Source organism: Pelmatolapia mariae, linkage group LG1, assembly GCF_036321145.2.
Source record: "Pelmatolapia mariae isolate MD_Pm_ZW linkage group LG1, Pm_UMD_F_2, whole genome shotgun sequence".
Taxonomy (NCBI): domain Eukaryota; kingdom Metazoa; phylum Chordata; class Actinopteri; order Cichliformes; family Cichlidae; genus Pelmatolapia; species Pelmatolapia mariae.
In genome coordinates, this window is record NC_086227.1 from 9,654,024 (window position 1) to 9,664,825 (window position 10,802).

Sequence of the window (10,802 nt, forward strand, 5' to 3'; positions counted from 1 at the left end):
GAAAATAAAATGACTCCAGTGAATTGCACTTCTTTTGAAATTTTTATGACTAAGGCTTTTTATTCTATTAAATAATTTCTGTCTTATGATGCCAATGAGAAGGGGGCTTACAAGAAATTTGCAGGTCGGGCTCTGGTGGGATGCAGATACTAAGTTCTCATTTTCCATTTTCAGTCTCCTGTGTAGATGTGTCGGCTTCTGTGAAGTCTGAATATCTGGGACAGTCCAGAGTTAAGGAGCTAAAAAAAATACTTGTGTTTCAATACACAAATGAGTAATACTGACAATTAATTTAGGCTTTGAATTCTTGATCTTGTTGTTTCATTATTCTTTGCACTATGTACTATATAAATTTATTCAACAATTCAGTCCAAATGCCAAAAAAGAATGAAAAACAAATGCCTATTACAATTTCTCAGAGCTTGAAGTTCCACCTTTTTGCCATTTGTTTCATGTGACCAAACAGTCTAAATATACAAAGATATTCAGTTTGCCTTCATACATACAAAAAAGCAAATGTTCATTTTTGAGACACTGTAACAAGCAAATGTGTTGGCCAGTTAAATTTCAGCTGACAAAGTGATAAATGCAGTAAAAAAATAGACTATGTTCTAGATCGCTGATGAAAATAAGTCATGATAACAACATGTGCAATGTATTGCCGGCTACTTTTTCTGGTACTTAATGTTATTCTTTTTTGCTTCTTCTCGTTACAGAGAACACAAACAGCGGATGAACTATGAATGCTGAACACAATGATCTCTTCCCTCCAGCGCCAGACAATGAGAGGTCGTAGGCTGAAGGGGGCACTATCCAACCCCCTCTTTGTGCTGCTTTTGGCCCTTCAGATCCTGGTGGTGGCTGGGCTGGTTCGTGCTCAGACCTGTCCTTCCGTCTGCTCATGCAGTAACCAGTTCAGCAAAGTCATATGCACGCGCCGCAGTCTAAGGGATGTTCCAGATGGCATTTCTACCAACACTCGCTACCTGAACCTCCAGGATAACCTCATTCAGGTAATCAAGGTGGACAGTTTTAAACATCTGCGCCATCTGGAGATCCTGCAACTGAGCAAGAATCACATCCGCAGCATTGAAATTGGCGCCTTCAATGGGCTGGCCAGTCTCAACACCTTGGAGCTCTTTGATAATCGGCTCACGACAATCCCCAATGGAGCATTCGAGTACTTGTCCAAGCTGAAAGAATTGTGGCTAAGAAACAACCCCATCGAAAGTATACCATCTTATGCCTTCAACCGGGTCCCCTCGCTTCGAAGGCTGGATCTAGGTGAGCTCAAACGTCTCTCCTATATTTCTGACGGGGCTTTCAAGGACCTGAGCAATCTCCGCTACCTGAACCTGGGAATGTGCAATCTCAAAGAGATCCCCAATATCTTACCTTTGGTAAGGCTTGAAGAGCTAGAAATGTCAGGTAACCAGCTCTCTGTTATAAAGCCCAGTTCATTTACAGGGTTAGTGAACCTCCAGAAGCTGTGGATGATGCATGCCCAGATTCAAACTATTGAGAGGAATTCCTTTGACGACCTTCAGTCACTGGTAGAGCTCAACCTGGCTCATAACAATCTTACATTTCTACCCCATGACCTCTTCACACCGTTACATCGCTTAGAGCGGGTCCACCTCCATCACAATCCTTGGAATTGCAACTGTGATATCCTGTGGCTCAGCTGGTGGCTGAAGGAAACTGTACCAGCCAATACCAGCTGCTGTGCACGTTGCCATACTCCTTCAACGTTGAAAGGTCGCTACATTGGAGAACTGGACCACAGCTACTTTCAGTGTGATGTCCCTGTTATTGTGGAGCCACCCAGTGACTTGAATGTGACCGAAGGCATGGGTGCAGAGCTTAAATGTCGTACAAGCTCGGTGACCTCCATCAGCTGGCTTACACCAAACGGCTCACTGGTGACTCACGGGGCCTACAAAGTGCGTTTGTCTGTCCTCAATGATGGGACGCTGAACTTTACTAGCGTCACAATGCAGGACACTGGGACTTACACCTGTATGGTTAGCAACACAGCAGGCAACATTTCTGCCTCCGCTGTGCTTAATGTCACTTCTTTGGACAGCAGTGGGGTGACCTATTTTACCACAGTCACAGTTGAGACCACTGACATGATGGGGGAGGATAGCCAAACACCACTTCCCCCATTTGGCTGGGTGTCTTCCTCAACAACAAAAGGTACTCCTGTTTCCACAAGGACCACAGAGCGGACTTACACCATTCCAGTTCTTGATCCGGAGGGAGAGGGATCCCTGGATGAGGTGATGAAAACCACTAAGATTATCATTGGCTGCTTCGTGGCCATCACACTCATGGCTGCTGTTCTGCTGGTTATTTTCTACAAGATGAGGAAGCAACACAACCAGCAGGATCCCGATGGCCCTGCCTCCTCCATGGAGGTCATTACCGTTGAAGAAGAGCTGGCAGGTGTTGCTGCCATGGAGAGACACCTATCGCTGCCCCCTCTGGAGCACTACAACCACTACAACACCTACAAGAGCTCTTATCACCATCCTCCTATGCTCAGTACCATACACAGCTCAGCCACACAGGAACCTTTACTGATTCAAGCTTGCTCAAAAGACAATGTACAAGAGACCCAAATCTGATTTTAAATTTGACTAAATGTCCAGCATCAGCCGTTACACACTTGGAGTACAATGGACCAAAACGCAAAGATAAAAGAAATTGAATGCCATTGACTTCACAGAGTTGATGTCAATTATGGCAATTAGTCAGCATTTGGCAAAGGGACGACATATGAAACTTTAAAAAGTGTCTTTACAAAAACAAAGATTATTTATTAAAAATATGTCTAGTGGCTAAATGAAGAAAAACAATTTGTGATAGCTTTTTAGCTCACTTTATTTCTCTCTCTCTCTCTCTCTCTCTCTCTCTCTCTCTCTCTCTCTCTCTATCTATCTCTCTGTGTAATACCACACAAGGGAAAGAATGGTTTGCTAAAACGGAAACTGAAAGGTGTCAAATGCAGCATTCACTATTTCCATTGGCCTTAAACTCTAATGAATGCAATGCTCTTCATTCACTACTTACATTTTATCTGATAACACGGTTTATTGAAGGACAATGCCCAAGTATTTACAAGCATTTATTTAGTAGTGCAGCACACCAGTTCCAATTTGAAGGAAGTTTATGAAACGTGAAAACATAAAATGACTTTTTCTTTTCCTCGCCATGCTATTCTAGCTGTCACTCAACACAAAATTAGATCTTTTAATGGCACGGCTCTGGATGATATCACAGCGAAGCCAGCGTGCCTGAGGAGCAAAGCTGCCAAATGAGTAAATGTGCATTTCCCCTGTGGCTTCTAAACAACAGCCATATATCCTTCACTTTAATTAAGATTAAGGTCTTGCTCCCACTCCTCCTCCTACTTTTTCTTTACACTCTTGACACTTTACCTTGACTGTCTTTTTTTTCCGCCTTCACCTCCCCCTCCCTCTTCATACCTCCATGAATTCTCCATGTTGCCGTTTTATCCTCTGTCTGCTTTCTCCTCACTTTCTTCTCCTCCATGTCCTCTTGCTTCTTTGTCTTGCTGTCACGTAGCTCGGGCACGTTCCTCACCCCTCGCCATGTCTCATTTGTCTCGCTTTATCTGCCGGCATGTGCCGCACGATGGCAGAATATTGCTTAGGAAAATGACGGGAAGCATAAGGCTGTGGTCTGTAGCCTCCCTGTTAACCCAGTAATGATCTACGTCCACTCAGTGTCGCATTACCTTGCCATCACCCCAGGGTCACACAAGCTCAGGCGCTGATAGTCCATCTGTTAGAACAGATAAAGAGGCAAATGAGGCTGCTTTGTAATGTAGTGTGACCCTGTCAGACTAAAGCAGACGGAGCTAACATAGTCAGTGAAGCAGCTAGGAACCTGCAACAAAATAAGGGAAGATGGGTTATAGCTCATTAATCTGTATCAGCAGTTCATTTGCAGGCTAACAGAGGAAAGCTGATAAGGAAACAGCACGAGACTTTTTCACTTTCCCTTTACCCAACATCTAACAGGGGGTAGAGGCCTTTGATATTGAAGCGACCCCCACTCGGTCTCATTTTTTCGTTTCTTTTTTTCTTCGAGGAAAACAAACACACACGCTCTCTTTGATGATGCATCATTTATAGACCATCAAAACATTGTCTCTCCTGTAGTCTGTTTACGCTCCGCTTTTTCATTTAGTCTTTCAAAGGAGAAGGCTTAAGGAAAGGGGAAGGTAGAATTGAAAAGTGAAGAACAGCAGTTGGGTAGAGGGAGTCAGACCTATAATGGTCACGAGGGGTCTTCAAACAGAGATATTGCAGATATGAAGAGAGAGGAGTGAAAAAATAGATAAGAAATAAGGAGGAAAAACTAGCCATCAGCCTGTCGCCATGGAAACAGTGACCTTGTACAGAAAGTAAGAGGAGGTAGATATGCCTTTCACTTTGGTGTCTGTGCAACAAGCATATTTTAATGTGTCCCACTGGCCACTTCACAAATACATCTAATCATCGACAGAACTGGCAAAATGAAATGTAGTCTTATATTTACAGATGGCTCTGGACGGGATATGACCCACACATGATGTCTCTGCGTTTGAGTTATTTAGTGTAAATCGTCACATGATGTAACCAAAAAAAAATAAAAAATACAGTTGACAATATAGCTGTCCAGGCAGTTCCACTTGCCTTTTTAGCTTTCATCTCTGTGAGGTCTGCTAGAAGTATGAGGGGAACAGAGTGCTGAATATTCAGAAACCTCTCCCGCTCTCGCTCTCTCTAAATGAATTCTTTTGTTTTCTACAATAGCAATTAGATGGCGAATAACAAACATGACGGAAAATATGCATTTAAAGACTTGGTTATGAGAGAGAAACAGTAACTTGTTCCCCGTCAGGGTTGGAATTTATTGATTGGTAATGCCAATGAGTGAACCATTCTTTCCCTTTCCACTGTTTCATTTTTTTCAATGCTCAATTCCTTTTCAACGCTTTTGGTGGCTTAATGATTCAATGTTGACGCTGGCTACAGTGAAAAAAACAAGGTTCAGATTTTTTTTTTATATATATACTTGGGGATGAGGGTTGTGAGTTATTCAGAATGAATGGAATGTCTCTGTATTGGTATTTACTTTAGTTGGACAGTGTAAGATTGAAGATCCTTGAAAGCCAGAATGAATTTAGGACTGAATGCAGAATGTTGGACTTGAAATACCAGCAGAGTGAGTTTGATTTTTGTGCAAAATCCTTAGCCAAGGTGATTCCAATTCTTGTGTGTTATTCTGCCAACTGTCCATGTATGGGGAGGGATACTTATATGTTGGGGACATTCTCTCTCATTTTCAGAGAGAGTATTCATCACACGGTTAAATTTCTATAAAAGGAAAAAAAAATATTTTCAAAAACACATTGCAAAAAAGAAAAAAAAATTCAGATCATAATTTTACATGTGCTTCGATTGTTTAAAAAAAATGACAAAAAAGCAAAAACAAAAAAGAAAAAAATAACAAGAGACTGTGCTTGTAAGGAGTCCAACTAATTTCCCTGAGGATGATGTTCAATTATTGATACATGAGATTGTAGTTCATACTGTACATGAATACAAATAAAAATTGCAATTCTTTTTTTTTTCCAATAGATTCCATGGATGTATTATTACCAGACATCTTGTCACCATTTTTGCTGTCTTTGTCCCATTTGCACATGAACACATGTAAAGAAAGACTCGAACAAAAGCGATTGCTAAGCAGCTCAAAGAAGTCTGAACTGACAAGAATGCGCTGGAGAAAAAAAAAAACCCAAAAACTAAAAAGTACTGTAGCTTATTTTATGAGGTCAGAGGATGGAAGGGGATCTAGTTTAAAAGGAAGTGCTTTTTCTGCATTATACATAGCCTTTTGGATTCTTTTATCTAATATGAATCATCCCATCTGTCTGACAGAATCATTTGATTCACGCTGTCAAATCTGAGAATTCCTTAACCAATAGCGCAATAGGCTATTCCTGCTCTCTCTGCTGACTCAATATGGTGAATAAAGGATCTCACAGAACCTTAGAGACTCAGAAGAATACGCTAACAATAGCCTACGCTACTCTCACTGGCATTTTAAAATGTATTTAATGTCGAATCCGTTAAACCAAATCTCCACCAGAAACAATCGTGGTTGGTGTGAAAAATTACAACAATTCAGTGAAGAGACCGCTTGTCATTATGACACCCACAAATAGCACAAAATGGCTTACAGTCACAACTGCCTTTGGGATTGCTCCATTTCATTCACAAAGTGCTTCTGAGATGGCTGCTCACGTTGTGGTGCAGGAGTCATTCAGACAGGCTTATACGATTCATCTCGAACGCTAGAATGTCTTTTCTGAGATTATAATTGATTCATTCACCTAATGATTAATTTATTGAGGTGAAACACTCAGATACAGTGAAATGATTTCAAATCCAGTTCTGAAACTGAAAAGTGACCCCATTAATTTCCAGGTTATGTATACTGTATGAAGGCCATTATTTTCAAAAACAGTGAAACATGATCATTTATTGAAGTGTGGTTTAAAAAACAGAATACACATGCTGTGAAAACAGGGTTTTATTTTTCACCACACTTGGCTGAGCTCTTTGTCCAAAAATAGGGGAGATTCAGTACATTGAGCTTAACGAGGAGGACTGCTCCCCTCTTGCTGGTGATGTGTGTGTGGTGCATTCACGGTCTTCTAAAATTGACAATCTGTTGGAGAAGAGCATTTACAAAAACACTTTGAGTGAAAGAAAATCCTGGAAAACCTCACTATGCTTTCAAGGATAGCCTTTGGTTTTTTTTGTTTTGGTTTTTTTAAGAGCCTTCTGTTTTGTAGTCAATAGTCAAGCCTTAGATGTTGAAGATAGCTGTGGTAAATACAGAAAAAGTAAATGCACAGCCACACAACTAGTGTGCGTAATGCACAGAACAGCTTGCAGATAAAAGGAAAAATGGGCTTTTAGAAGTGAGAATATTACACATCAAACACACACACACATACACATACCCAAGGTTGCCTCAGTGTGACCATGCTATGCCATGGGACACAGGTAAATAAGTTAATTAAATATGAGACACCAAGGCCCCTCTAGGTTCATTAAGCACCAACATGCTCCTTGGTGGTTAATTCATCCAGACATGTCTTGAGGAGCCACATTATAATCGATCCTTAATGGTCACTTTAATCTTTCTTTCAGTGCTTGATAAATATCATAAGAAATGTTTTTCTTCTTCAAGGTGATATTGACATATTAGGATAGCCAATTATAAAAATCCCACATCTTTGACACCTGCTGTCAGAGGATCCAGTGGCTTTGTTATCCTGCAAGGACGCATTTTGATTTGGTTACTGAGACAACTTGTCCACCTTAGGCTTCATAGAGACCTAGAAACCATTTAGTGACTTGTGTATGTGTACTCCCTGTTGGGTTGGTGAGTAGTTTTTCCACCTTTGCAATGGGAAATTGGTTGCAAATAAGGTACTGCACCAAAATTCTCTTTGCAGTTGCTTTGATTGCTAACAGATTGCCATGTTCACTCATAGCCTGCATGGACGATACCAGCTGGTCTGCAAACACTTGCTGACTAACCACTTAGCAGTAGTGAAACTTGAAAAAGTGCCGTGCCAACCAGAAGAAGCCAATCGTTGCCTGGCCAAGTAAAAGTATGGCTGACCGCAGGAATCTGTTAGCAACCAAAATAATTCCGAGGAGATTTTAGGTGCAAAGGCAGCTGATTTCACCAAGCAACAGGAAACAACCTCAAGCAACTACTTGCTGGTCAAGGAATGCAAATTTTTCCCTTGCAACCAGTGGTTACCAGGCAGTCGCCAACCAGTCTTTAGTCCTGTGTAGCTGGGGCCTTAGGGGAAATGTTAACTGCAAATCAATGCAGAGTTGTTCTGGGTGATTACCTGATGCTTATGATTAAATCTTTCAGATGGAATGTTCTCTTCAAATATGACAATGTCCCCATCCATAGACCATCGGGGTCACTAAACGGTTCAATGAGTGTGAAATAGATGTGAGTCGCACTGAAGCTTTTGCACTCACCAGTGTTTAGCACAGTTAAATACTTCTGGATTTTGGATATTAGACTGACATTTGAGGCAGCATTCATCACCACTATTACTGACAACATCAACACACCTAATTAGAGAGTATTTTTTGTTGTTGTTGTAGTTGTTGTTGTTTTAGAAAAATGCGTTCAATCTGCCAGCTCTAATTCCAAGAAATATTAGAGTTGTTCTAGTGGATCATAATGGTCCGATGCTATCTTCGTTTTCCCTTGAATTTTTTTTTTATCCCTTTTTACAGAATGTAAAAAAGAATGTAAAGAGAGCTCAACAGTTATAATAAGTGCTTTCCTAAAAACATCTTCACCTTCATCCTAATCTCTCAATTATAATAGAAGATGACTTAACTACTCCTTTCTTTCCAGCTTGTTATGTTGATGGTATAAAGGTTATGGGTATCTAGGTCATGGTTCTTTTAAACACTGACATTTCTTTTTAAAATAAATGATTAATAGTACTATTTAGTTATGGAAAAACATAACGGTTTGACAAATGGCGTAAACATAACTTTTACACTGTTGAATAGGGAGAGATAAGCAAGTATCATTGCACTATTAGAGTTTTGATTGTAATGGCATTTTTCTTTTCCTTTTGATTATGAACCCAAGTTCCAGTTTCACTTTGGCTTTCCATTCTCCTCTGAGCCAGGACCGCACATCTTTAAACAAGTGATCATTTATTTTTTATTGCCTGAGGGGAAGTGTTCACACATTTTCTGCTGCAGAGTTTGTGTGAAAGCTGTCTCACGTCATGTGCACATTGGCCCGTAACAAACTGAGACCAGTTACCATAAGATTACATAGAGGGGGAGAGGAAGAAGGGCAAAACTGGTATGTCTGACATTTGTAACTGCTTTAGCTCCACAAATGAAATTATTATTATTTCTCAGGAGATATTTTTTATGATAAACAGCCAGTTTTGTGAAGTGGGCTCACTGCATTCTTCTAGAGCATGCTGCATAAGTGTTTCATTTTTGTGAGGTTGTGCAAAAACAGATTTTGTGGTAATGAAGAAACACTGTTTTTGTCTATTTAAATTCAGTTCACAGAAAGAATACAGTGCATCTGGAAAGTGTTTCTCTTCACGTTCTACATTTTAGCATGTTACAGCCTCATTCCACAAAGGACCAAATTCATTTTTCACCTCAAAATTCCAAACTCAATACATCATAATGACAAAGGAAAAAAGGTTTACTTTTAAAGTATCCACGGCCTTTGCTCAATATGTTGTTAAAGCACCTTTGTCAGCAGTTACAGCCTGAAGTCTTTTTGAGTGGTACAAACCTGGTGCACCTATTTTTTGGGCAGTTTCTCCCACTCTCTTTCGTAGAACTCCTCAAGCTCCATCACCTTGGATGGGGAGGGTAGGTGAACAGACATTTTCAGATCTCTCCAGAGATGTTTAATCAGGTTCAAGTTTGGGATCTGGATGGGCATCTCAAAGGCATTCAGTTGCCGAAGCCACTCCTCTGTTATGACAGTGTCAACAGTGCTCTGGAGCAGGTTATCATCAAGGATGTCTGTGCATGCGTTCGTGGATTTTACCTCCACCCTGTCTCTCGCAGTTCCTGCTTCTGAAAAACATCTCCACAGCATGATGTTGCCACCACCATGCTTCACTGTAGTGATGGTATTGGCCAGTTGATGGGGGGGGGGGGTGCCTGGTATTCTTTATGGTATATTCTTCATCAGACCAGAGAAATTTACTTCTCATGGTTCTAAAAGTTCTTCAGGTGCCTTTTGGCAAACTCCAGATGGGCTTTCATTGCCTTTTATTGAGGATTGGCTTCTGTCTGATCACTCCACCATACAGACCTGATTTGTGGAGTTCAACAGAAATTAATGCAGTAAGGAAGTAAGTTTATTTATTAAGTGCTTTACATAGACAGGCAGTCACAAAGCGCTGTACACAAAAGGCTAAAATAAACAGAAAGTTAGGTACCAAAATAGACAGTATAGACAATACAAAAGGTTAAATGTAATACAGTAAGATTAACAGGTAATTTAAGATAAAACAATTGATCAATTTTAAATAAATTATCAACAGAAGGCCTGTTTAAACAGAAAAGTTGTCCTTCTGGAAGGTTCTCCTCTCTCCAACCAGAAATGCTGGAGCTCTGTGAGAGGGACCATGGCGCTTCCCTGATTAAAACCCTTCTACTCTGACTGCTCAGATTGTCCAGGCAGCCAGCTCTAGGAAGAGTCCTGGTCCTGAGTCATTCACAGATGATGAGACCACTGAGTTCATTGGGTCTTTCAATGCTGCACAACGTTTCTGCACCCTTCCCCATATCTGTGCCTTGATACAATCCTATCTCAGTGGTCTACAGACAATTCCTTGGATTTCATGGCTTGCTTTGTGCTCTGATACTGTCAGTTATAGGACCTTATACAGACAGGTGTGTGCTTTTCCAATTCTTGGTCAGTCAATGAATTTACCATAGGTGGGTTCCAATCAAGTTGCAGAAACATCTGATGATGAAGACGATCAGCGGAAACAGGATGGACCTAAGCTCAATTTTGAGCGTAATGGCAAAAGCTGTGAATACTTATGCATATTATTTTTAATAAATTTGTAAGAATCTCAAGAAATCGTTTTTCCCTTGGTCATTATGGGATATTATGTGTAGAAATTCAAGGTGAAAATGAAATTTATATATTTTGGAATAAGGCCGCAACATGAAAAA

The 10,802-nt window shown here is 40.5% G+C and overlaps 1 protein-coding gene across 2 annotated transcripts in view; it reads left to right on the top strand.

Moving 5' to 3' along the window:
• LOC134625863 (leucine-rich repeat-containing protein 4C-like) overlaps positions 1 to 5,606 on the top strand; it is a 44,463-nt gene extending 38,857 nt beyond the window's left edge. For both annotated transcript variants that reach the window (XM_063471180.1, XM_063471190.1), the window contains one exon: positions 717 to 5,606. In XM_063471180.1, the coding sequence (XP_063327250.1) occupies positions 744 to 2,630 (1,887 nt within the window). In that variant the 5' untranslated portion in view covers positions 717 to 743 and the 3' untranslated portion in view covers positions 2,631 to 5,606. The remainder of the gene's footprint in view (positions 1 to 716) is intronic.
• Positions 5,607 to 10,802: the final 5,196 nt, after the last annotated feature.